Source organism: Cyprinodon tularosa, unplaced genomic scaffold, assembly GCF_016077235.1.
Source record: "Cyprinodon tularosa strain WSP-4 unplaced genomic scaffold, ASM1607723v1 ctg14, whole genome shotgun sequence".
Taxonomy (NCBI): Eukaryota; Metazoa; Chordata; class Actinopteri; order Cyprinodontiformes; family Cyprinodontidae; genus Cyprinodon; species Cyprinodon tularosa.
In genome coordinates this window covers 455,125-483,014 of record NW_024038220.1, presented here as the reverse complement: position 1 = coordinate 483,014, position 27,890 = coordinate 455,125, and the positions used below count along the sequence as shown (strand labels likewise).

Here is a 27,890-nt window from a genome sequence, read left to right as displayed (position 1 = left end):
CCCATTTAAGGGCCAGTTTAATCAGCTGTTGTGATTGAAGGACTACCAGTCAGTGCCAATTAGTGTAATGAGCTGAGAAACCCACACCACTGCGGCAGCAGCAACACAAACTCTTCCCAGAGGGTAAACCAGAAGGAAACCGGATGCAGCTGCTGTGAGCAGGAAAACTTTGTCTCTTTCCTCCTCCACAAACACTCAGAGGTGGAACTTTTCCGTTTTCTAAATTCAGGTCTGAGTGAAGTGCAGCGCTGGAAGCATGGCAGCCATCAAGGCTTTGGAGCAGTGGTGTAAAATGCAGTGTGATGGATACAGAGATGTTGCCATTACCAACATGACTACTTCTTTCAGGAGCGGACTGGCATTTTGTGCTCTTATACACAAATACAGACCGGATCTCATGTAAGTGTTTCAAACTGCAGGTTGTTTTGTTTTTTTCCTAATTATAAGGATGACTTGCTGAATACAAAACTAACTAAACTAAAATAAATACTTAATCATCCTGCATGTATCTACTAGATTAGATAAAATTTTTTCTGTCTAACATCCCTATGTATTCCTTTTGGTTTTTATTTTCAGAGACTATGACTCACTCAAAAAAGAGGATGTGTTTGAGAACAATAGACTGGTAAGGATGTCCAGCTGTACACCCTTTAGTTTCCAACATGGATAAAAAATTACATTTAAATTGCAAACAATTTTTTTGTGTTTGCCTCTACCTGGGATAGTAACCATTGTTCTGTGTATGCACTTTGATGCTCTATCTCTCTGGTACTTTTTCCAGAAAAGACATCACTTGGGACAGACTCTTTAAATAACAATTAACTTATATATATTACATAACCAGGAGACATAACAGATTTTGATTTAAATGGTAATCTTACTCAGATCAGAGAAGTTGCTTAGAGTTTACAGAATGGCAGCTGCTCCCCTCTCAGAAAGTGGCTCCGATTAACTGTTAAAAAGGCATTTTATACAACTCCAGTCTGCCACATCATCATATTTAACATCATACAAGTTAGCAGATCAGTAGACATCCATGGCTTCAGCCTTGTCAAAATATTATACTTCGTTCTTAGCTGAAGGACACCGCTCTCATTCCATTTCCAAATCTTTGACACATAGAAAATTAAGATTATAACTGTATATCCACACAGAGGAACGGTCTTAATTAGATTCACTATTGTGGAAAACATCAGTTCTGACTAACAGGCAGCCAATACCAAGGTGTAACAAACTCTAACATCATCAGTGATGATTATCCTAACACCACAAAGGCTGCAATATGCAATATTTTTTTTTCTTTGCATTTATGTTACTGGTTTAATTTTTGTTTAAGCTGTTTGCACATATTCATATTACAGTCTGCAACTCCACTTAAGACTTTATTTTTATCCACTTTATTTGGCTAACCTCTTAGATGGTATAATTGATTTAGTCCTCTGCCATCATATCCTCTGAGAGCTGGGGCTCCTGTAGAGTACTACTCTTTGCACTACTTCCTTGTTGTCCTGGGCGATCCTGGTAAAGTCAGCAAAAACCTGATCCCAGTGGCATGGCTGTCCAGGCTATTAATTTTGAATGAAGCTTGCTGTCATCTGCTATTCGATCCGCACCATGATGGATCTCTCTCTGACGTACACTCCTTCAGTGTGGCAAGACTGACAGATTTGTGGCCAGGGACTAGCCTGTTTCATCAGGTTTAAGTTTAGAGTCTCTGTTGATTCTCCCTGTTCTGAAACATGAGTAAAGTAATTTACACTTCTCTATATTTCATGAATTGTATCATGTTCCTTAGCAGGTCCCCCCACTCTTTAAGTTCAAACCTTGTCTGTTGCATGGTGTAATTTTTTAGTCTTTTAAACACAATTGTTAGTGTGATGAATATCAATTTATATTATCAAAAGAGCTGATGCTAAATTACTGCTGATATAATTCCCCACAAGGTGGCAGGAAGTCTTCACCCTTTTCTTGACCTTTCTAAACTCCAGTACTGAATGCTTTCATGTTATATAGTCATTTATATTTTTAAGCACACTGAAATTCTTTCATTGCCAGGAAAAAGCTCTTGAACTATATCTGTTGTATCCTTTGCATTTAAAACAATCCTTTTCAGGCCTTTCAAGTTGCAGAAGAAAAGTTGGGCATTCCAGCTTTGCTGGATGCTGAAGACATGGTGGCATTAAGGATCCCTGACAGGCTGAGCATTTTAACTTATGTGTCCCAGTACTACAACTACTTCAAAGGATGGCCGCCAAGTGAGTGATCTCTTTAGCCTTTGAAATCCTTTGGCCCTTATAAAAATGTCAGATGCTCTTTGGTGGTTTTGGTGTAAATTTTACTTAAATGTAACTTCTCCTTAGTGGGAGGAGTGAAAAGACCAGCAGAGGGCTCCAAAGAAGAGCCATCTGAAAAGAAAAATCTGCCAGTAGTGGCCAAAATCTTGGAGTCTAAATCTGGCCTTGAGAATCGTTTACCTTCCACTATCACTGTTTGTAAATCACCAATGTCAGATAAAGTTGGTGCTCAGGTTTGTATAGTTGATGTCCAAAAATCTCTCATTGTCAGACCTCAGATGTAATTTAAGCTTCTTTTACAGAGAGTGGTTTTGGCTGATGGTGCAAACAAAACTGGAACTCTGAACAGCAAATGTGTTGCATGTAGGAGCCATGTCCATTTGGTTCAGAGGCACTTTGTGGAGGGCAAACTCTACCACAGAGCCTGTTTCAAGTAATATGTGTTTATCATTGGGGAATCCTTTTTGATTAGGTTTTCCGTTGGCAGTAACATACATGTAAACTTTCCTCAGGTGCTGCGAGTGCTCTTCTGTACTTCATACTGGAAGTTACAAGCCTGGGAAGGATCCAGGCACTTTTGTCTGTAACACCCATCAGAACAGCTACAAAACTTGCACCTTGAATGCAGAGGTCAAAACTGGATTTTCTAATTCAGCTGTCTCGTCAAACTGTGCAGCAAAGACTCTACTAGCACCACCAACTGTATCCTCCGTGCTATCAGCCCCAATTAATGTTGGACCAAAGTCCTCAAGTCCTGTTCAGCATTCCCAAACCTGGACGGCCTCTGCCCAGAAGACTCAGACAGCTCGGCAGAAGTTTTTCCAGACTGTACAAGTTACTCAACCTTCAACTGTAAATGGGAAGCCCATTGCATCCTCAGGTGATCCAAATGTCCATCTAAGTTCTTCTGATGCAAACAGAGTTGGGCAGGTTATTGGAAAGAAACTGGGAGGGGAAAACTCCAACAATAACAACAAGAACCTTTTTACTATCAGATCTGCAGAAAGCCGGTAGGCATCTTTGCAATACAGTCTAATGCAATGAATATAACCTTGAGCTAAGTGGATGACTTGCTCTCTCCTGTAGATTTTGCACTGACCCATTTTTAAAAGATTTTGTTGGTTTGAGGAAGAATAAAAGCAGCCAAGACCCAGCAGGAAACTGGGAAAGACGAGTTGGTGCCAGCCAAACAAACAATGAGGAATCGCCATGTCTTAAGACTATCAACAAGGATAATACCAGGCCAACAGCGGTACACAAAACAGCCAAAGGTACCTGCCATGCAATTTCATTTTACTTGTTCTTGAGCCACTATTTGACATGTTGCCAACCCCCTACCCCCATGTCAACCTCATTCTTTCTGTGCGCCTCAGACATTCATGGAAAACAAAGCTCTTTGTCATTTCTGCCCCATTTTCCACAGCCAGAGCATTTGGCAGGAGCTGAGCTGACATTTCTGTCTTAAACTAATGAACTTTTATTGAACTGTCATTCTGGTTAACTCGGGGGGGGGGGGGGGGGGGGGGGGGGGGGGGGTGTGAGAATAGGTGTCAGTTGGGTTGAAGATGGACGCATAATTGTTGGATTTAATTGTGGATTCTATCAGAACTTTTTTTTTTTTTGACAATTCATAATAACATAAATGACTTTTTTCTTAATGTATATTTACATTGAGAATCCCATAAAATATAAAAACAGACTGGACACATTGATATGTTTCTCACTCAAGTGAGATCTCTAGATGCTTTTAAAAAGTGCATCATTGCAGATATGTAATCGAGTTTTGGTGAGCCAAGTGTTGAGACTTATTTCACAGTTGAAATTAAAGTAATGGAGCATGGTCTACTTTCTAGTTATTTCCAGTTTGACACTTTTATCTTCTGCGAAAGTTAATACCTTAATAGATTTTGAGCATTTTTTTTTTTTAGTTTCAGACATTATTGGAAGCAGTATATGGCAGGTGCCTTTAGTAGCATCTTTCAGTTCTACCTCCAAAAGAATGTAAATGCCTTTTAAATAAATTTACTTTTCCCTGATAATACTGAAAGTATGACTGCTTTTTCTCACCTTTTTCTACAGGTCCCATCTACCAGGAGTGGCAAGCGAAGCTTAAATCTGTGAACACCGAGCAAGGGCTAAAGTAAGTTTGTTCAAATGGTTTAATATTTAAGTTCATGGATAACGTGAACTTTGTCCTTAGAATAAAACTACCTGTCTTACCTCTCAGCTTATCCATCCTCTAGAATGCATCGTCGTCGACTTTCCTCCATTCCTTTTGTCCCTGACTGCCTCAGAGTGCCGACACTTGTTCTGTCTCCCATCTTAACAAGCCCCAAAGAGTGTCTGGCTTGATTTTCTTTAACTCTAAATTTTCTTTCTAATCTCTCACTTTCAACATTTTAATACTGCGAAATAGAAGGTGAGGTGGTCTCTAATCCATCTTCTACACTTCCAAAACTTAAAATCATTTAATTGATGCTGTTAAGATGAATTGGCATTGTTGGATTATAAAAATGTTTCTCTTCTGTAGAGCTTGTCAACCTGAAGCCGTTACCAATCAGCCTTCACCTTGTAGGACACCCAGGACTTCCTTTAATCTCTCAATTAGTGCAACAACGCCTCCCTCAGCTCAAACAGCTGCTGTAACTGCAGTTGGCTTTGGTTTGTCTGAGCCCATGTTTATTAAGGAAGCCAATCCACTGAAACCCATCCTTGGCTCTAAAAGCCTTGGTAAGTCCTTTTAAAAAAAAATTAAGATCACAACCAGCAATTTTATGCTTTACTATGTATTAAAATTGAATGCAAATTGTATGCAATATTTATCTAAAACAAACTACTTAATAGCTACAACTCTGGTCTCCATTAATAGAAAGACATTGATTTGGCAATGAGAGAACTGTTTCATGTGTGATTTATGAAACCGTCTTATATACAGTACCAAAAGTTTGGACACATTCTCATTCAAAGAGTTTTCCTTAATTTCATGACTGAAAATTGTAGATTCACACCTAAGGCATCAAAACTATGAATTAACACATGTGGAATTGTATGTATGTATGTATGTATGTATGTATATATATGTATATATGTATGTATATATGTATGTATATATATGTATGTATGTATGTATATATATATGTATGTATGTATATATATGTATGTATATATATATGTATGTGTATGTATGTATGTATGTGTATATGTATGTGTATGTATATGTATGTGTATATGTATGTGTGTGTATATGTATATATATATATATATGATGTGAATCGATCAAGGAAATTCAACCATTTATCCGAACATAAAAAATTTTACTCATTGGTTAACTTAATTGATCTGAGTACAACTCTAGGTTTCCTTGGATGTGGGCAGATGTAAATGTGGTGATTGCTGAAGTTCATCTCTTGCCAGCTGAACTTTTGAACTGCCAACCTAAAATATGCAAAAATTCTTGTCTTCTTAGGCTTAAAACATGGTAGCTGCTCACCTGTGAAATTCCCACTCAGACCTCCAGCTGTGTCCCCGGTCCCCATTAATTCAACGGCTGCTTTAGACTGTCTGGAAAATCCCTCAGGTTGGTTTCCACCTGCTTTAACTGTGATCAAAGATGGATGCAATGTAGAACTTGGAGTTGTGGAAATTTTGTGAAGAGAAGTCAATTTTGACAATGTGAGTTTTTATTTTTTTTCCTGAAAAGCTGCCAAGAAAGGACTATCTAATCCCGTTTTATCTACCTCTTAGCTGCTAAAAAGGGAAAGTATTTGTCACCCACCGCCGCCTTCAGGACTGAAATGAGGTCACCCTCTGTAAGTTCTCTCCATTAAGTCTCTTAAGAGATTAATTAACACTTTCACAAAAATGTTTTCATTACATTCTTTGGGGGAGGATGGTAGAGCTTCTTTAGGTCAAGAGTGAAAATTCATAATTAAAATAACAATTTTTTTTCTTTTTTTCCAACAGCGGCTGTGTCGTCATATTCCAGTGGAGCAGATTGAGAAGGAGCTGGTTGATATTGAGATGAACCTGGCTCAACTGGAGAAAGAGGGTGTTGAGCTGGAAAAGCAACTCCGCAATTATGAGGAAGGTTGGTTAGTCGTTCTCTCCATTCTACATTTCATTGTTGACACAATAATTTCAGCTTGGTGTGTTCAGACATTTTCATCAGTTTGCTTTCAATGTGCACTGAAAAAATTTAACTGCATCTCGTGATTACAGGAAGACATTGAGTCTTGGGTCCAAATCTGTTGTGCATTTTTTTTCTTTTTTTTTTTTTTTAATGCAAAGTAGTGTTTAAGATGAGCTTCACTTTTCACATCCCTTTCTGGTCAGACATGGGTTTCTGTTCCCCAACATTGGCTGTCGAGGTTCATAATCGAAGGAATATACTTTCCACCTAATGGCCACCACTTGGCCCTCTGCAGTAGATGATGTACACCCAAATACATTTTACTATGTGTATGGACTTCTGAATACCCTGTGGGGTATCACTTGTGCCCTGACTGCCACACACATTCACTCATCGTCTGCAGGGTAAATTACCTGCCATTTCTATTACAGTTATTGCTGCCAAATGAGGTGAGAGGCACAGCCAGCCCACAGAGGTAGCCTTTCCTTTTTGGTGGTGGTGGGAGTGGGGGACCTGATTGCTTTGCTCAAGGTCAACATGACTGGAGTAAAGCCCCATTGAAATAAAGTGTTAAATATATAAACACCATAGAACTAATGCATATTGGTATTTGATGCACAGTATCTCTCACCAGTTCACCTGTATAGAAACTTAAAATGACTATTAACGGCTTCATTTTTAACATCACTGGTGCTGAGGTGAACACAAAGTGTATAGAATTTCTTTTTATCATGACCTCATCAGTTTGACCAGATTAAGCTGTTATTGAAAGGTATTGTACATCTTTACAGATGAGTTATGTTTGACTTCTACATGCCCCTCTTTCAGTTGGTCTTTATGGATTCTTTAACAAACACATTTTTTTTGAAGCTCAGGTCTAAGCTTCAATTTTATTTTGTATATGCTCTTAGATAAAAAAAAATTACAGCTTTGGACTTACAGTGAGGAAAATAAGTATTTCAACAACATGCTATTCTAAGTTCTCCCACTTCGAAATAATGGAGGGGTCTGAAACTGTCATTGTAGGTGCCTGTCCACTGTGAGAGACAGTAAAAAAAAACAAAAAAAAACCACAAAATGTACTGTATGCATGTTTTTTTTTACCATTTACTTGTATGATACAGCTGTAAATAAGTTTTGAACACCTGAGATGATCAATGTTAATATTTGGTCCAACAGCCTGTACTTGCAATTACATAGGTCAAACGTTTCCTTTAGTTTTATACCAAGTTTGCACACATTGTAGGAGGGATTTTGGCCCACTCCTCCACACTGATCTTACCTAGAACAGTTGAGTTCCTGGGCTGTCGCTGAGAAACACGGAGTTTGAGCTCCCTCCAAAGATTCTGTTTAGGTCTGGTGACCCCCTCCATGATTTCTAAGTGGAAGAACTTGTAAAATCACAGGGGGTTCAAATACTTATTTTCCTCACCGTACCGGTTATATTTTTCTGGGAAGTATTTACTTACTATACTCCGTCCATCCCTTTTCTTCTGCTTATCCGGGTCGTGGAGGCAGCAGTCTACTGTACGCAAAGATGCCCAGACTTACCATGCTATAGCAGATAAATGTGTAGTTCTACTCTGCAAAAGCTGTTCAGTTCAGTACTTTACTTGCCTGCAGCTTGGGTGGCTGTCCTATGAGGGGAGACATTCTCTTCTTAAATTGCGAATTCAGACTGATGTCCTCAAAATAATCTAGTTGCAGATGAGCTGATCATCATGAAAATCCCTACAGGATTTAATTTATTCTAGTTGGACACATTTAAATGAGATCTGTTGACTAGTATCAGCCAGCCAGAACAGATGAGTTGTTTGAAATAAAAAAAAACACTTGAAGCTGGTATTAAAATAGCATTCACTACTTTTAAATGAACTGCCCCTAATTGATGTGTGCATATCAATTATTTTAAATTGCATAACTACCAAGAATATTAATGTAAATCTCATTTAAAATGCATCTTATATTGATTTGTTTGCAGAGCAAGAAGGGGACATATTGATGGATCCACTGATGGTTGACTGGTTTAACCTCATTCGCAAAAAGCAGATGTACATAAGGAAGGAATCAGAGCTTATTTACCTGTGAGTAATACTTAAGATGCATAAGACTAGAATTTTGTTTGGTATAAATTAAGTGGAAATCTATATTTTACTTGAACATGCTGTGTATAATTTGAAGAGCTTCACCCTTTTAGTAAACTAATCAATGTTTATTCAGTGCCAGAACTCAGGAGCTTGAGCAACAGCAGCCAGGAGTGGAAGAAGAGCTTCGCAGGCTTCTTGAAAAGCCAGGTAAAATGCTGAAATTTTCAACGCAACTATTAAAACATCTTCATGGGTGAAGAGTTTAATCAACCACTATACAGGTGCTGGTCATAAAATTAGAATATCATGAAAAAGTAGATTGATTTCAGTAATTCCATTTAAAAAGTGAAACTTGTATATTATATTCATACATTACATACAAACTCATATATTTCAGATGTTTATTTTGTTTAATTTTGATGATTACAAATGACAACAAATGAAAATCTCAAATTCATCATATCAGAAAATTAGAATATTGTGAAAAGGTTCAAAATTGATGGCCCCTGGTGCCACACTCTAATCAGCTAATTAACTCAAACCACCTGCAAAAGCCTTTAAATGGTCTTTCAGTCTAGTTATATAGGCTACACAATCATGGGGAAGACTGCTGACTTGACAGTTGTCCAAAAGACGACCATCGACACCTTGCACAAGGAGGGCAAGACACAAAAGGTCATCGCTAAAGAGGCTGGCTGTTCACAGAGCTCAGTGTCCAAGCACATTAATAGAGAGGCGAAGGGAAGGAAAAGATGTGGTCGAAAAAAGTGTACAAGCAAGAGAGATAACCGCACCCTGGAGAGGATTGTGAAACAAAACCCATTCAAAAATGTGGGGGAGATTCACAAAGAGTGGACTGCAGCTGGAGTGAGTGCTTCAAGAACCACCACACACAGACGTATGAAAGACATGGGTTTCTGCTGTCGCATTCCTTGTGTCAAGCCACTCTTGAACCACAGACAGCGTCAGAAGCGTCTTGCCTGGGCTAAAGAGAAACAGGACTGGACTGCTGGTGAGTGGTCCAAAGTCATGTTCTCTGATGAAAGTAAATTTTGCATTTCCTTTGGAAATCAAGGTCCCAGAGTCTGGAGGAAAAGAAGAGAGGCACTTCATCCACGTTGCTTGAAGTCCAGTGTAAAGTTTCCACAGTCAGTGATGGTTTGGGGTGCCATGTCATCTGCTGGTGTTGGTCCATTGTGTTTTCTGAGGTCCAGGGTCAACGCAGCCACATACCAGGAAGTTTTAGAGCACTTCATGCTTCCTGCAGCTGACCAACTTTTTGGAGATGCAGATTTCATTTTCCAACAGGACTTGGCACCTGCACACAGTGCCAAAGCTACCAGTACCTGGTTGAAGGACCATGGTATCCCTGTTCTTAATTGGCCAGCAAACTCTCCTGACCTTAACCCCATAGAAAATCTATGGGGTATTGTGAAGAAGAAGATGCAATACACCAGACCCAACAATTCAGAAGAGCTAAAAGCCACTATTAGAGCAACCTGGGCTATCATAACACCTGAGCAGTGCCACAGACTGATCGACTCCATGCCACGCCGCATTGCTGCAGTAATACAGGCCAAAGGAGGCCCAACTAAATACTGAGTGCTGTACATGCTCATACTTTTCATGTTCATACTTTTCAGTTGGCCAACATTTTTATAAATCCTTTGTTTTTATTGGTCTTCAGTAATATTCTAATTTTCTGATATGATGAATTTGAGATTTTCATTTGTAATCATCAAAATTAAACAAAATAAACATCTGAAATATATGAGTTTGTATGTAATGTATGAATATAATATACAAGTTTCACTTTTTAAATGGAATTACTGAAATCAATCTACTTTTTCATGATATTCTAATTTTATGACCAGCACCTGTAAGCTGTGTGCACACTGATCACATGATTTGATGATCATTGACACCTTTTAAAGGCAGCAAGGCCTCTAACACCAGGTCCACTGGATGTTCTGTACTTAAAATGAATTTCTCTCCAGGATTGATTAGTAGTATTGAGTATTAAAGGTTTGTGTTAAAACAAATCCTTATTACATTTTATAGTATTGGCTTAGGAATACAAGGTATTAAGAGTACAGAAACTGTAGACTGTAAGACTTAGGAGACGATAAGCTTTACATAACCTGACAAACTTGGCTTGGATTTAAAAACAAAACACATGCTTGCAAACATGAAACGGTACAATTTCTCATCATACCTTCAGAATTTTTAACAAGCCAGATACAATACATATGTACAGTTTGAATCTGGACTAGCTGCAGAATAAAAATCATTAATGTTTTATATGATCTATCGCAGATAATTTAAAGTCCAAAGAAGAGTTACACAGGGAGAAGCAGCTGCTACAGCAACTGATGGAGATCGTGGACTGCAGAAACACAATCGTGCAGGTGCTTGATGAAGACCGACTCAGGTAGCTAAATCTATATTTAGGAATACTTTTAAAAGAGGGTTTCAAATGCTACTTCTATGGTGAGATTATTTTGGCTGGAGTTTTATTTGTATATAGATATCTTTTTGTTCTCCTACCTAAGGGAAGTGGAAGAAGACAACCAGCTGAATAAGATGATGCAAGATCTTGGTAAATACTTAAAAAGAAAAAAAGAAATACCTTTTTAAATGCATCCTAATAATCATACATTTTTGGTGGGGTGGGGGCAGGAGTGAAGAAAACCAGAAGTAAGAGGAAATCTTTCTCAAGAATGTTCAAGCGAATAAGTAAAAGGCCTGTTAAGTGATTGGAATGTGTGAAAATGATTAGTTTCTTTTACATTTATTTAAATCAATGTCTTTGCTGTTTATGAAAATTCACCCAAGTTAAAAGAAGAAAAGTTTGATTATGTTCATTGTTGGGATTAATTCACATTGTTACTCAGGGTGGTTTGCATTTTTGTTTTTCAGTGTTCTAATAGTTTTTCCTCAAGACTCAAAGCCTGAGAGTTTAATTATTGCTGTTTTTAAAAAAGGTTCTACTTGGAAATTTATTTTTTTAATCATCAGCAATTTTTAATTTATTTGGCCAAATATGATTTATTTCTGTTTCTAACATTTATCTGAGGAGAAAGTATGCCTGATCCAATTTCTGTAGGATTCTTCAAAAGTCTTGATCCACAATTGAATATTTAAGTATTTAATAATTGATTTTAACAAATTTACTCAAAGGATATTAAAGGTCTTCATTAACTTTGAATGTGTGTGGTGCCACACATGTTGAGCTGCTCCAGGCTGCAGCTCCTCTCCTGCTGTACTGTAGGTGGCAGCCTGGGTATGCAGTATCACTAGGCAGGAACTTGGGGAAATCCAATTTGCCACAGTACAGACAGTTAATTTCTTTGCTAATTTTATAAATGCTGCAAAAAAAAAAAAAAATGTTCAGCTGATGCAATAACGTTATGTGAAAGAGGATTAGGCAGAGCTGTAGCTCATGGCTGAGGAAAGGCTTACAAACTATAGGTTGTATTAAGCATTTTATCTCAAAAGCAGGTTTAATTAAACATTACTCTGCTGATATCTGCATCAGAATAGCTCCATACCTGAGCTATTAAAATGTTCAAAGGATATGTGGAGTTGCTCATCTGTAAAAATGTCTCTTTACTGTTTTTATAATTTTAAATGCTAAAAGTTTTAATAAACTGTAAACTTTTCTATTTATGTAAAACTTTAAATCTATTAAATAAAACTCCTTTACAGACTGCTATGCATGATGACTTCCTTTTCTTTTTTCTTTTTTTTTTCTTTTCCCCTTTTCCACAGATTATTAAACTGAGGCAATCCCCTTAAGGATGTTTGGAGTTTTACTTCAAATATAAGTCTTTTTATTCTAACAAAACTCTACGCATCAAGACTAAGAACCGACTTTAAAAAGTGCATCAAATTATATTTTAATAAAACCTTTTGAAGAAAAAAGAAAAGTTAAATGCATGCAATATACCAATGACAGTAAATTCTTAACACATCGCTCATTTTGAGATGCATAAAATTGTGCTCACAAACTTGGAACAAAAATCTTTCTAGCTGAGCAGAGTTGGATGATGCTGGTACAAAAAACCGCCACGCGTGATGCGGGTGACAGTCGAGACTGAATGTGTGATATTAGAGTTAATTAAAGCTTTGCGCCCCATCTACTGCGAATGCTTGCACTTCTGCAATTAAGAATCAAAGGCGAGGGCTTAGTGTCGGGTGGGGTTTGGGCGGTGGGGGTGTCTAATACATGGCTTTAACAGGAATGGGGACCTGATTTTCCGAGCTCCTAGCGACAAGCATTAACAACAGCCTCAAATTAGAGGTACATTAATATTCATAAGTAAAACAATTCATCCTGTGAATATGTGATGAAATGGAATCCTCTGAGGTGAGCTCTTGTGTCCAGGCTGCCATCGTTCATTAAAATATGCCATTACCCATGAAGTGCTTAATCTTTATGAAAGGGTGGTAAAAATCAGTTTGAGGTGGAATCTATACAGCAGTACGGTTTAAAAGAGTAAATACTGTATATATTTACAAATTTTGATCTAGGACCAAAATGTTTTTTCTTTACTGAGAAGTGCAAACTGAGATTTAGTCAGTGTAATGATTTTACCGCCTCATGCAATATGATCTAGATTTCGTTTTCCCTTATTTCAGCCCCTGCCAGATCCTCTGCCACTAGCCTGTAATTATGATCCTCGAGGTAATTTTATCAGCCTCATTAGCTCTGATGAGTAAACGAGAAGCGTGCTTGTAATTTATTGGCCATTCAGGATGGAGGTTTTATTCTCATCAGAGATAATATTTGTTTAGAGGGAAAGAAAAGCACAGTTGTCGGCCACAACTCTTAGACCAACACAGAAATCAATGGTTAGAATAAGTTATTTTGAGATTAATGTGTAGAAGACACAAGTAACTCCTTCGTTTGGGTATTTTTGAATTAAATCTATTTGGGTTAATCTTCATGCATTCTAAGAAAACAATAGATTCAACACCCCTGAAAACAAAATGGCATTGTTTCTTTTAGTTCCCCGTTCATTGGAGATTATCCATTTACTGTGCTGGAAAACGTGATGGGAGCGGGGTAAATACACTCCCAAAATTCAGTGAGTGTGTAGAAATTTGCATTGAGGGGAAATTATGCATGCTGGCTAGTGGAAATGAAATGTATAAAGTCCATGACTGGTAGGACTTGACAAGTGCAGCTTTCATCCATCTCAAATGAATAATTTTCACTTCCCTTAAACATCCTTAATCCAACCATGTTATCAGCGGGCATGCAGGATCCTGCCAGACTTTCCTCCTTAACGGCGCAGCAACTTCTAACTTGCTAGAGATTCTGCTCTGCAGTTTCTTACCACATGGTCTTAGGGACTCACTCTTATCCCTCCCTGCTGGTTTTGTGGATCAGTGAAATTCCTTCAAAACACAATATATACATAACGCAAGTCTTAATAGATAGTGGAATGTCTCACTCTACCCTTCTCTGTGCTGCCTCAGAGGTCGACTTAATGCACTGTATTTTACCTCTGATTCACACTGCCAAGGAACTCGGAGGATGGTGGCTAAAAAACCTATTGGCTCAGTCGCCCTTTGTCCTCTATTTCAAATTTCAGTGACAGAACCTTCCATGCTTGTATAATGTGGTCTGGAATTTTGTTTGGCTGTAAAGGGATAAAAGGGATATTCATGGTAAATTACTAATTTACAGCCCAGCATTCAGCATTTGGACTTATGTTCAGGGGTATTTTCTTGTCGTCTTTGCTGGAAAATATCCCGCTCAGGATCCCAATCCTTCTAATTTATGCAATGCATTACATTTTCTAAACACTACCAACAATAAACAATGAAATGTGTAATTACTGTTTATGCTGCTAATCCGTGCGATAGCCTCTAATATGAAGGGTTACCTGGCTATTTTCAATATCCGTGCTCTTGGAAGCCTTGGCTTGTGATAAGAATATTAACCTCATCAATTTCAGGTAACTTTCAACGCTTTAACATCTTGTCTCTAAGACCTACGTGTTAGCAGGAGTCTCAGCCTTGGCATTTAGTGACATTTTAAGCCTTTTAACAGAATCCAGACAGGGATTTGCCGTTTTCACCAAAGGAAAATAATTTATATCCTCCTTTCTGAGAAACTGTGGGTAGAAGGATTAAATGCACCAGAGAGATTTGTATGTGTTGCAAGTAAAACAATATTGTGACTCAGTTAATACATTTCCTCCCTTCTACTTTCCCACTTTGAGGAAGTCTGGAGCTGTTACTCATCGGCCTGAAGTTGGCTTTGATGCTTTTAATGTATAATTTCCTAATTTCCAAAGTTTTAAGTGCACAGGTCAGAGAGACGACAGCGCTGTGCTTGCTGGATAAGAAACTGAGGCAATAACTGTCAAAAATGAATTGTTTTGCATTTAAATGCTCTTAAAACCTCTGGTACTGGATTGTATTTAAAATCATAATGAAGTTATATGTGCAAGCACACTCTCAAATAGCATTTTCAAATGACAGTTTGCGACACAAAAGAGCTTTTCTGTGAGCAGGATGAGTTGTGGACTGTATCAGTCTGTGTGCATGACGGCCGCTGTGTAGTGGAGACATGCAGGGCTCTGTTCTCTCTATGAGCAGGCAGCTTTGATGCACTCCCTCTCTTATCTCATGCCTGGCAAGGTTAATGAAGTGGTGGCACTTTTGGAGGAAGTAGAAATGGGATGAGTAGCAAAGACCAGAGGAAGCTTGGAGATGAAACGTCCGGCTCTTAGCGACTATAAGTGGCAATTTTTGGTGAATTACATAGACAATAAGGAAGAGCGGTTGTCATCCTCTTAAACACAACAGCCTTCTAAATCTGAAATGGTTGATTACATCTCTTTTAGCCTGGGCCTTGTTAAATTACATTAGCATTTAGTCGTCACTTTTAACTTGATTTGTCAAATGTCTTCATACAAGAATATGTTCAGAGCTGGCCTAAGATTTTACAGGACTCAAACCAGAATTTAAATTCTGTTCTTAGAGTATGAATTAAATGCTCTTATAATTCAGTGAACAGCCAATTGGATCTTTTACACTTAACTGCTCTTAGCAAGGCCCTTTAAAATGATCTTTCTGAACTCTTTGGTTTAATCAAAACAACCTACTATCCCATTTTGATGGGATCCCAAGTCTATAAAATATAAAGGCTTAAATCTCCTTGATATTTAGAGTTAAGGTTACATAACCTGGATATGTCAAAGTAATTATATTTTCCAGCTGCGCTAACAAATATGGCAACAGGCTTTATATTTTATTACCCAACATATTTATTCCAACGTTGATAAGTGTATATATTACCGGTATGTAATTATGAAGTAATATCTAAATATTCACAAAGTAAAAATGTTTTAGATTTTTGTAAATAAAGCAAAGTTAAATTCTACGTTTTTTGGTACATCTGAAGTTAATGACAGCCTTGGCTGATCTCGGTCCCTAATGGTGTGTTTTTTTTTTGTTTTTTTTTTTTTTTTTTTTGCATCTTTTAACCATTACCTTTCTTTTCTACTGGGGCTTTAAAGGTCAGTCAGTTGGGCTGGTCAGATTTTTTTTATTTTAATCTTTTTATAGGTCATTCATTGGATTTAATTTGAACTCAAGCTTTGCCAGCCAGACATCAGATGGCTAAACATGTTAGATGGCTAACATTGACACCACCATGCTTTAGTGTTTGTTAGGTGATGATGGGGCCCCTTCTACCAGACAAAATACTAATAGTTCAGTTCCGAAAACTCTGTCTTGACATAATCAGGACTTTTTTTTCCCCCTCATGGAATAATTTTAGAGAGGTGTCTTCATTTCCTTGAGCTCAGTTTTAAGTCTCTACTTATTTTCCAATAAAATTTTTTTTCTTGTAAAATAATGTAAAACATGGTTTCACTTTGCTTCAATTAGTTATTTTTAATCATACAAAAATGTAAATCAGTTTTAGAAAATGTTGAGAAATTAAAGGGTAGGACTACTTAAATATGGAAAATGCAATTTATAGATTAGATATATAATTAGTAATGTTTTAGACATTTTTTTAAAAATTGTTTTCCCCAGAATAACAAAATGATAGAAATCTTTAATGTCAAACCCTTTTTGGCTCGATTTCTATCAAGTGTTTACTTTCGTTATAGCTTTGATGGGATGGCCACTAATTGACCAAACCAGAAGCTTCTCTGGCCGACAAGGCACTCGTGAAGACTTCCTGAAAGCTGCTGGCTCCTTTGCCCAGCTGACTCTCAAACTATCATAATGTACTTCTGAATAATTAGCAGTTAATGATTTTATTTACATCATGTCCTTTGCCATGTTCTGTGTGAAGCTCCAGTAAAGCCATATTGCTCAGTTAGAATGTGATCAATCACTTCAAAGCTGTTGCAACAAACTGCTTAAAAGGTGCTAGTTTTAAACACATTTTAAAACCAAATTGACAAAGGGTTTTAAGTCCGATAATGATTATTTTTACATCCGTCTAAAGATCCCTGATATGCACGGCCTATTTTGGCGAGGATGATTTTTGATGCTTATATTGCTGGTTCTTTTATTTGCATAATAAAAATAACATTTTGAAAATCAAACAAGATATGAACAATGGATAGAAATTGGAGGGGGCAGCAATACATGCGCATCACATGATCTGAAAAATTCAGAAATCATTAAAGAATATTTTAGAGGCCCATCTTGGTATACTTGAAATGGCTCTGAAGCTTTGAGATCTGTGTTCTGTGTGGAAATCTCTGCCTTCTTTTAGGCCCCATGCTGGCCTTTGGGTCCTAAGATTTTACTTACTTTTCTTATTCCTTAAGTTGGCTGCTATTTATCTGTGTATATAAATTGAGTTTTAGCTTGAATCATGATGCACAGCAGACATGCGGTGAAAATATTTTGAGTTAAAAGATTTAAAATATGAATCTGTGTGGTTTTCACTAACCTATGCCTCAGTCCTTGGTAGGGTGTCTGGAAACTTTACACTTTATCTTTGACAATTTTGGCACAAGCAAACAAACTAGTGTATTTTGTGGAATTTCACCAGTGTTGGCTCATGGTCACATTATAAACAAAGCAAAAATGTCCCTCTAAAACAGATGTAGTAACAGCCTATGTACTCCTAATGCTCCATATACCTTCGCTTATTTTTAATATTTCAATTCCCGTCGCATCTAAGAGAGCTAATAGGTAAACAGTCTTGAATGGAAGAAATGAGGCAGGCCTACATGCCAATGAATTAGCATATAGATGAGTTCATCTCATACAAATACTGCTCTTTAGCCCAGAACTCCCCGTGCTGAGCAAAGATCATGTATGTAAAGTAAGCATGCAGGAAATGTAAATTAATCCATTCCAATCATCATTCAGTCTAATAAGATTTTTTTTTCTTCATCCCATCTTTCGTTTGTCCAGAGTTCCTCAAACAGCCAGTTAAACTATTGCCCCTCAATGCATTTTAATTGTTTAACAGAATAAATACAATTTATAAACAAAATTTTCCTGATAGCAGACATTAAATTGGTGTCGATAACAAATGAGCATAAGGGATGTTGCTTGTACCTCAGAATACAATGGGTTGGCCTTTTTCTGTTAAGCATAAATAAGCCACCTTAGGGTTTCTATGGGAAATCATAATACATTCTTTCTGTAGAACGGAAATTCTATTTTATAAGTGCCATTGACAATATGTTGTTTTATCCTCATTATTGTAATTCCATAAACAAACACCGCCTCTGTGAAACCAGACCATTTTATTACATAGCTCCTTTTAATATGCTAAAAGGAGCTTATAGAATTGGGTCAGCTAATTAAGCAATTAGCTTATTTCAGCTCTGTGGTCAGACTGGTGCTAATCTATGCCTTTCTGAGCCAACATCTGTGAAAACTGAGAGCTTGTGTGTCTCTCTATCCCATCCAGTCTGACAAAGGATCATGTTGGAAGCCTCTCCTTCCCCTCTGCAGAAAGGCAGAGGACTTGTCTCCTCTCGCTAATGCTCACGTTTCTTATGCAAATCCCTACAAACTGAAAAGGCTGTTTATTGTCTAATTAAGATACTGAGACAGTTATGTAGTGTTGTTGAAGTGTTTGCTTTCTGCATTTTTAGCTGTGTTAACACACAGAGAATCCCAGACAGATTACAGTTTTAAAGCCTTGATGACTGTTGGTGGCTTTCAGTAGAGCCTACCACATGGTTTAATGCAGTGTCACAGCGGAGAAGTAAATATATCAGTTTAATATCCTGATTTCTATGTAACTTTCTGACATTTGGCAGTTCCGGAGTTAACCTTTGAAACTTCTGAAGCATGTTCATTTTTGGTAAATAAATTTGACATCCCTGCTTTGGTTCTCAGAATTAAAACTTGCAAGCTTGTGGCAATTACTGCAGTTTTATTATGTACAGTTAATACGTAACAGATGAACATATTGCAGGTCAAAAATATATTGACTTTTACTATACTTGGCAACAATGGTGTCTCCTTTGAATCAGCCACACAAATCAAGGCCTCTGTGAAAAGTTGTAGGGGTTATTTTTCAGAAAAAAAGGCACTCTTATCCTGTATATAATGTTTTGTATGGTTTAATAATAAAAAAAGGAAAATGGGAGATAATTTTACAATTTTTTACAAAAGTTTTATGGAAGTAGAAAATCGCACATTTCTACTGAACTGTTCAAATGTGCCTGATAAGGTGCTTTTAAAATTGTCCATCCTGGGTCACGGGAGATGCTGGTGCCCATCTCCAGCTGTCTACGGGTGAGAGGCGGGGTACACCCTGGACAGGTCGCCAGTCCATCGCAGGGCAACACAGAGAAAAACAGGACAAACAACAATTCTTGCACACACTCACACCTACGGAGAATGTAGAGAAGCCAGTTAACTAACAGTCACGTTTTTAGACTGTGGTAGGAAGCTGGAGTACCCGGAGAGAATCCATGCATGCTCAGGGAGAACATGCAAACTATGCAGAAACTATCCTGCAAACTATGCAGAAACTATCCAGAACCTTCTTGCTGCAAAGCAGCAGTGCTACCCTCTGCGCCACTAAGCAGCCCTTTTAAAATTGTCCTTTTAATAATATATATGTATATATTTTTAAATTAAATGGCATACTGTATTTATTATGTTACCCGACAATTTGTGACCAATCCCAACCACTAATAATGACACCCTATATGTTTTATCTAATTTGTTGGAGTGTTTTTTTTTTCCTCATTGGTTGCAGAGTTTATGAAAGGTTCAACAAAATATTTAGACACCTTAACCGAAGAATGCAGAAATTATTTTTTAATGGACTGTTTGACCTGGCTCATGTCTACAATAAGTGCATTTGGTAAGTATGTTTTTTTATTTTAAAGAAAATTTCAGGCTGCTGTTATTCTCTGGTGACTGGTAAGTTCTCTTCCTTGTCAGGTTGATTGACCTATCGGTGACCAGGCTGGGGCCTGAGCCTTTCAGTTGACACAGTCCTTGGAGTTGGGGTCGGAATCCCTTTAGGTTTTCAAGGGGCAACAGGGCCAGCAGATGATGCACTGGGGCACGTGGTTGGGTGTTTTACCCCGGCACAGCTCAATTGCTATGCTGCTTGCACCCTGGTATCGATTCGTGGGTGCCATCTACCTAGTCCCTTGGGTTCCATCTGCAGTTCCTACACCGGCCAACTATGTGTCTCCGGGTCATGATGACTGTCAGCAGTGATCCGCTGAAAGTGCTGAAACTGGACCAGGAACTTCAGACCTTGCTGGCCAGGTGCCTGTGGTTCACCCTGAGACTTTTATTCAATGTGTTTTCTCGTGCTGGAGAAGACAGTGGACCTTCACCCAGTTTTGGATCAAGGGGTCTAAATGTGTTATTGAAGGTAATGTCTGCTCTCTTGCTGATCACCAATGAAGTTGTTGCAAGCATTGTCCCCAGGGGATTTTTTTATGTCAATCTATCTGGTGGATGTTTAATTTCCCTTTCCCATCATTGTCTATCATTGGCTAATTCTCTGCTTTGCATTTCAGGGAAGGACCTTTCAGTTTTGGGATTTTCCCTTTGGTTTATTCCTTTGAACCAGATGTTTTCAATGAGTGTGTGGCAGTGGCCCTCTCCCTTCTGCAGGCACAGTGTGTGTGGATCCTGCCCTACCTTGGCGATTGGGTCATCTAAGCTGCAAGTAGTAATTTGGGGCACTCAGACTAGGATTGCTCATGTGGGTGACCTGGACTTGTGGGCAAAACTACAAGAGAGCAAGCTCACTCGATCCTAGAAGACTGTGCTTCTGGGCATTATCTGTGATTCACTGCTGATATTTAAACTGCATATACCCTCTCCCCAGGAGTACACTTGCTGCAGCCCTTACTAGTGTGGCAAAGTTGCCTGCATCAGGGAGGACACAGGGTTCTGTTGGTGGCTCTATTTTGGCTGGTGAGGACCTGGTTGGCTCTGCTACAACCCTTACTTAGTAGCAGTTTTGGAATACTTGCTTTTTTTCAGGGGCTTTTGAGTCATGGGTGGTCCCCATTCAACTTGAAAGTGTACCTGGCTGCCATTTCCCGTTGGCATGTCAGATTCTGTGGTTGCTAGGTGGGCCGAAACAATGACGTCGCACTGTTTTTGGAAATGGCCAGGCACATTTGACCCCCCACACATCCTGTGGCACCTGCATTGGACCTTCCCTAAGTGATGGTGGCCCTCCAAAGCTCCCCTTTTTAAACCCTTGGCCAAACCAACTAAGCACCCAACAGTAGAGTTGACTTTCAGGAAGGATGGAAAATGTAATCTCCCAAATGATTCCCATAAATTTCTCTGATCACTTGGGTAGTTTAAAGTAAAATGGCTTTTACCAAGAGCGAATAAGGAAATCTGCAGACGATCTACTCATGCAGACTCCAATATGAAACAAGCTTCTTTCAGGAAATTATAAGGTAATCAAGCTTATGCAGCAAAGTTGCAGCACAGCATAGTTCTTACAAAAGGTTCCCAAACACTTGATTCCTGGGATCTTATCTGCTCACTCAAGAACAAAGCTGGTAGGAGTGAATAAGGAAATCTGCAAACAATCTGCTTGTGCAGACTCCAATCTTAAACAAGCTTATTCTTTTAGGAACTGAAGGTGATCGAGCTTACCCAGCAAAGATGCAGCATACCATAGTTTTTACCATAAGATTCTGAACACATGGCACTTTAGCTGTGGCAGACATGTCTCAATAGCAGTAAACAGCTGCAAAAGAGGTTGGATACTGGACTTCCTCACTTATTTTTTCACCAATGGTGTGATGTCAGAGCTCCAAGGCATGAATGGACCTGTAGCTATATATTGTTTATGAAAACAAATTACCCAACATGGTGTGTATTCAGGAGGTGTTTGAGGTTTTAAATATTCAAAATACAGGTGGTCAAAAGTGTGCCCATCTAATTTATTCAGTATATAGCCAATAAAAATAAATCGGGCGATTCTAACAGGTCTAGAGCAGAATGTTTTTAATCTGGTCTAATCTCAGTAAAGATTAGAAAAAGGTTGCCTCTGTGTACCGTGTCAACATCAAATTTTACTGCTGCCATCATCCTGGGGAGTTTTCTGTATTCTTTTGTTGTATAATGCATCCAAACATTTTGCATTTATGCCTAGCCTACCCATACATGTGCTGGTCATAAAATTAGAATATCATGAAAAAGTAGATTGATTTCAGTAATTCCATTTAAAAAGTGAAACTTGTATATTATATTCATACATTACATACAAACTCATATATTTCAGATGTTTATTTTGTTTAATTTTGATGATTACAAATGACAACAAATGAAAATCTCAAATTCATCATATCAGAAAATTAGAATATTACTGAAGACCAATAAAAACAAAGGATTTATAGAAATGTTGGCCAACTGAAAAGTATGAACATGAAAAGTATGAGCATGTACAGCACTCAGTATTTAGTTGGGCCTCCTTTGGCCTGTATTACTGCAGCAATGCGGCGTGGCATGGAGTCGATCAGTCTGTGGCACTGCTCAGGTGTTATGATAGCCCAGGTTGCTCTAATAGTGGCTTTTAGCTCTTCTGAATTGTTGGGTCTGGTGTATTGCATCTTCTTCTTCACAATACCCCATAGATTTTCTATGGGGTTAAGGTCAGGAGAGTTTGCTGGCCAATTAAGAACAGGGATACCATGGTCCTTCAACCAGGTACTGGTAGCTTTGGCACTGTGTGCAGGTGCCAAGTCCTGTTGGAAAATGAAATCTGCATCTTCAAAAAGTTGGTCAGCTGCAGGAAGCATGAAGTGCTCTAAAACTTCCTGGTATGTGGCTGCGTTGACCCTGGACCTCAGAAAACACAATGGACCAACACCAGCAGATGACATGGCACCCCAAACCATCACTGACTGTGGAAACTTTACACTGGACTTCAAGCAACGTGGATGAAGTGCCTCTCTTCTTTTCCTCCAGACTCTGGGACCTTGATTTCCAAAGGAAATGCAAAATTTACTTTCATCAGAGAACATGACTTTGGACCACTCACCAGCAGTCCAGTCCTGTTTCTCTTTAGCCCAGGCAAGACGCTTCTGACGCTGTCTGTGGTTCAAGAGTGGCTTGACACAAGGAATGCGACAGCAGAAACCCATGTCTTTCATACGTCTGTGTGTGGTGGTTCTTGAAGCACTCACTCCAGCTGCAGTCCACTCTTTGTGAATCTCCCCCACATTTTTGAATGGGTTTTGTTTCACAATCCTCTCCAGGGTGCGGTTATCTCTCTTGCTTGTACACTTTTTTCGACCACATCTTTTCCTTCCCTTCGCCTCTCTATTAATGTGCTTGGACACTGAGCTCTGTGAACAGCCAGCCTCTTTAGCGATGACCTTTTGTGTCTTGCCCTCCTTGTGCAAGGTGTCGATGGTCGTCTTTTGGACAACTGTCAAGTCAGTAGTCTTCCCCATGATTGTGTAGCCTATAGAACTAGACTGAAAGACCATTTAAAGGCTTTTGCAGGTGGTTTGAGTTAATTAGCTGATTAGAGTGTGGCACCAGGGGCCATCAATTTTGAACCTTTTCACAATATTCTAATTTTCTGATATGATGAATTTGAGATTTTCATTTGTTGTCATTTGTAATCATCAAAACTAAACAAAATAAACATCTGAAATATATGAGTTTGTATGTAATGTATGAATATAATATACAAGTTTCACTTTTTAAATGGAATTACTGAAATCAATCTACTTTTTCATGATATTCTAATTTTATGACCAGCACCTGTATTGTAAATAATGAATTTGGTAATTTACTTTTTGTTTTGCATCTGCTGAGAATAACCTTGTTTTAGGCTTGTCATTCAGAAATATTGTCTACCTTGAAAAACAAATACAGTGTTCAGAGAGGTTTCATTGATCCCAAAAAATGCTGTTGACTTTGCAAACTGTCCAATAATTTTTTGTTTATGGTTATGAATGGCCACTTCAAATTCAACTCATCTGTTCAGACATAACAAATTGATATTGATTAGAAACTGTTTTAAAGCTTGATGTATAGGTTCTAGTTTCCATTTAGATGTCTAGCTGCATACAGTATCAATCTAACCGCTAATGTCATCTTATGCTCATCATGACTGTCGTTTTTGCTGCTAAATTATGAATAATATTGCCATTTACAGCAGTTAAAATCTTGTGCTGTTTTAGATGGCTAGTATACTTCTAAACTATAGTATGCTAATAGCATTTTGATGAGAAATCTGACTGAGAAGTGTACCTAATTGAAGCAAAAGGCTTGAAATGCATTGTTAACGGGTCAGAGAGGCACCACTTACGGTCATGATGATGATGTGCAAGGTGTGGAAATGCATTTCCAATCTTCCTGGCTTGAGCCCATCAGTTTCCATTCAGAAGTGTATGCACTTGTTCATTAAGCTTATGCATATCATCATCTGGCGCACTCATTCTATCAGGCAGATATGGCAGGGATAAAACGATGTGAAGGATGGAAATTCAAACAACCATTCTCATTTGCAAAGGTCATTAAAGCCTGGCATACATTAGAAAATCTGCTAATTATGAAATGGCTTAACTCCACATTCAGTGGGATTATGTCTGCTCATTCAGAGTATGTTGATCCCCTCCCTTATTTGCCACAAGACAGTTGATGTATGGGACTTGTGGAACAGAACTAATGTCCCCGTGTTTGTCGGTCATCTTATGTGACTGTAAAAGTCCAAAAACTTGACATGTTATGTCAAATCAGGATCCACATCAACCCAACAAAACATAACGTTTAAGGAATTGTGTGGTTTTGTTTTATCTATGATAGGGATAAACCCCGAAACTCATTATTATTTTTTTTATTAAGTCAAGTATTTATGAACCAGTAATATAATTTATATAAAAACCTTTCAGTATTAAAAGTCGCAACATGAACAGCATAATACAAATGTACAAAGAGAAGCTCCAACTGCTTTTCAAAAACCCCTGTTCTACTTGAATTTCAAAGTACAATTGAGTACTGAGATGAAAATATGATATTCAAAAAGGACGTGGCAGTCCTGGTTTCAAAAATATATCACTAATTGAGAATTGAGAAATATATCCATAAGGTATATCAGATTTTCACCTTGTTCTGGTGTATTACCCAATACTGCCTTTAGTACAAGCTGTTTGTAAATTTATTTGCAAGTGGATGCAAAACATACAGGCTGTGTAAAAGAAGAAAAATCCAAAAGATTTCAAGTTGAGTTTGTGTTAAAAGTGTCCTGCTTTTATCTCTGACAATATCCTGGTCTATCTTGGACCTAGAAATAAACAAGCGGTATTGGCAGACTGTCACATAACTTCATCCCCGTCTCTTACTGCTGGTTGAAAACAATTCTGTAATGCACAAACAGTTCATACTCAGGGCAAGGACATCTCATCATTTGATGCTGGTGTAAAACTTCTAAAACAAAAAAAAATTGCTCTAAACAAGCTTTTTAACTGGTGTTTTAATGATCTGAGTCCATCTGCTAACTGCCTTCTGCCTATCTGACGGTCACAGATGTAACAGATCTAGAGGGACAATATACACATTCCTCCTGAGCATAATGTATCCCAAAGCATCCCCTGGACACCAGTTGTACACTGGCTTTGGAGACTCCTGATATTTGCACAGAACGACTCTTGTGAAAATACTTCCTTAGAGTCTAAGGAAACATGATAAAGTTACTCCATTTCTCATGATCATACGAACAAGATAAAGTATATAAAGAACAGTATATCAGAAGCTTTGTTTTTACTGCATGAAATCTGAAATGCACCCAAAGCCCTGGTTTGCTTATTAATGCCTCATGCCTGAGCAGGAGATAATTAAACACAGGCAAATGAGACAAAACCCTTATACAAATGGACAGGTTCAACTTGTGTTTATGAACCATGTACTTTGATATAGCTGGGCTGAGTCTTTTTGTTGTTTCTGTAATTAAAGTGATAACTAGCAATACATACTTATATTTCTGTGCAACTAGGTACTAGGTATGGCAAACAGTCATGGTTTCTTGGAAACAAAGAACAAAGTGCCCAAAAGGCTACAACTTCAGAAGAGCGGTTGACAAATCAATCCAATGTTATTCAGTTTTTAAAGGTTAATCTAAGATAAATGTAGAAATGTATGTTTTATTAACCACTGTTAAAGGTTTTCTGAAAGGGGATACATTCTAAAGATGTCATTGGACCTTTGAAGAGACACTACCCAGACAAATCCCAGGACCTTTGCCAAAATCAATAGTGACCACTTTGAGCTTTTTAACATTTTTGTATGTTGTTTAACTCTAGCTATCAGGGGTGTTACAGTAGTTATCAAAATTACAGAGCACATGATTCTGGTGAAAGTAGTTGAGTAAATTCTACATGATTGTGTTTCTTGTGGTAGCAGAAAAGGGTATCTTCTGGCAGAAATTCCAAGCAGTTTGTAGATTTGTGGCTTTTGTTTCTAACTCCTATTCCTTCACCTTTAACAGGGTGAAAAGTAAGAGACTTCCCTACCTTCAGTAGTGGGTAGGAAAGGAATTCCTAACTGCTGTACACAATCTGAACAGAAGTTTTGCATTTAGCGGAGCAGGTTGGAGTTTCTACTGATTCGTACTGTAGACCTGCTGTGCTGAATCCGGGCAGCCTTTACAGACATTATTATGGGACGGAAACATGGGCACATGAATGATGCTAGTCAAATTGGGACCTTAGCCTTCCACAAATGTAGTAAAAGGGTTGAAGCTGTCTATTATAAAACCCAAAATACATGAGGGTGTGTATATTTGCATGTCACTCTCAGTTAGAAATAATGTGTTTTTGTCTGCTGTGCCTATATGTCCTTTTATGCAAAGTATGGGAACAGTATATCTCTTAGCTGTGAATAGGAATGTTGGGTGGTCCATGTGCTAAAGCATCCAAATGTACCATCCTACCTCCTATTCCTATCTCCTTCCTTACTGCTAGCCGTATTCCAAAGGTTTTTATCATGACTCACTTTCAGTTTGGCTTAAAGTGGAGGATTGTCTTTTTACAGGTGGATCATCAAAATAAGTGGTCCTCCTAATTGTCAACCATTCTGGTGATATGTTTGCGTAGGGCTGTCCTATTTGCTCGTCCCCATTCTCACTTACCTGTGGTGAATCTGACATAGTAAAACATTTGTAAATCTTCTTTTGGAAAATAAGCTTGTATGACTGATGTAAAGAGCAACTTTTAAACAGAGCGTGCACGATAAGAAATGGGCTTGTGCATGCTCTTGCATGTGCTTATTAGGCGTTCCCCCTCGGGAGTGGGTACAGGGTTGTGCATGTGCATTTTTTTTTTTTTTTGAAGTGTAGAAGGCAGGTTTTTTCAAAAATTCGCAAAAATCCTCCACTATACTTTTAAGTGTTCTTACTGATTTGCCTGATTGGGAATGAACCAGTGTCTTTGGGTTGTTATCAAAATAAGGAACCCCTAAGATGAAATTTTTGCTGCAGTCCACAAATAGGGTTCTTTGGAGATCTTATAACCCTGTTCTCCTTCCACCTTAATGTGTGTGGTGAAAATATAAACTTGAACCCTCATTCAGCCGAGTGGCCAGTAGCCAAAGGTTGAGATCCTCTGTGTGTCTCGTTATATTTATTCCTCAAGGAAACAGAAGGTCATAAATTATCAGAGGTTTGAATCCTCTGATCGACACAAAAAGAAAAAGGTTTAAAAAGGTGTAGGTATATTTATCTGTAGAATCATAATGGCAGATTTAACCACTTTTTTTACCCCAGAAAATACATGTGGGAAGCACCTGATGATGTTGCTGATGCTTTTAGTATAATAATTAGAATGTTTATAGTTTTGTAATTTGCATAAGTCTTTTTAATTTGATTACCAAGTCTTATGCTTAATGTTTACAGCTAAGATATTTAATGACCAAGTTTTCATCAGT

The 27,890-nt window shown here is 38.1% G+C and overlaps 1 protein-coding gene across 1 annotated transcript; it reads left to right on the top strand.

Annotated features, from left to right (window-relative positions):
* Positions 1-123: 123 nt before the first annotated feature.
* micall2a (mical-like 2a) lies at positions 124-12,217 on the top strand. Its single transcript, XM_038278318.1, has 17 exons — positions 124-399; positions 577-625; positions 2,114-2,255; positions 2,361-2,527; positions 2,597-2,727; positions 2,807-3,304; positions 3,381-3,565; positions 4,374-4,434; positions 4,825-5,024; positions 5,761-5,871; positions 6,039-6,103; positions 6,258-6,381; positions 8,405-8,507; positions 8,644-8,717; positions 10,827-10,941; positions 11,063-11,109; positions 11,190-12,217. Exons 1-17 carry the CDS (start codon positions 257-259, stop codon positions 11,264-11,266), a joined length of 2,292 nt encoding a protein of 763 aa, XP_038134246.1. The 5' UTR covers positions 124-256; the 3' UTR covers positions 11,267-12,217.
* Positions 12,218-27,890: the final 15,673 nt, after the last annotated feature.

Coding starts and splice junctions, on each gene's coding strand:
- micall2a (XM_038278318.1), top strand. CDS start 257: ATGGCAGCCATCAAGGCTTTGGAGCAGTGGTGTAAAATGCAGTGTGAT. Junction 400..576: donor AAATACAGACCGGATCTCAT/GTAAGTGTTTCA, acceptor TTTTATTTTCAG/AGACTATGACTCACTCAAAA. Junction 8,718..10,826: donor CAGGCTTCTTGAAAAGCCAG/GTAAAATGCTGA, acceptor GATCTATCGCAG/ATAATTTAAAGTCCAAAGAA.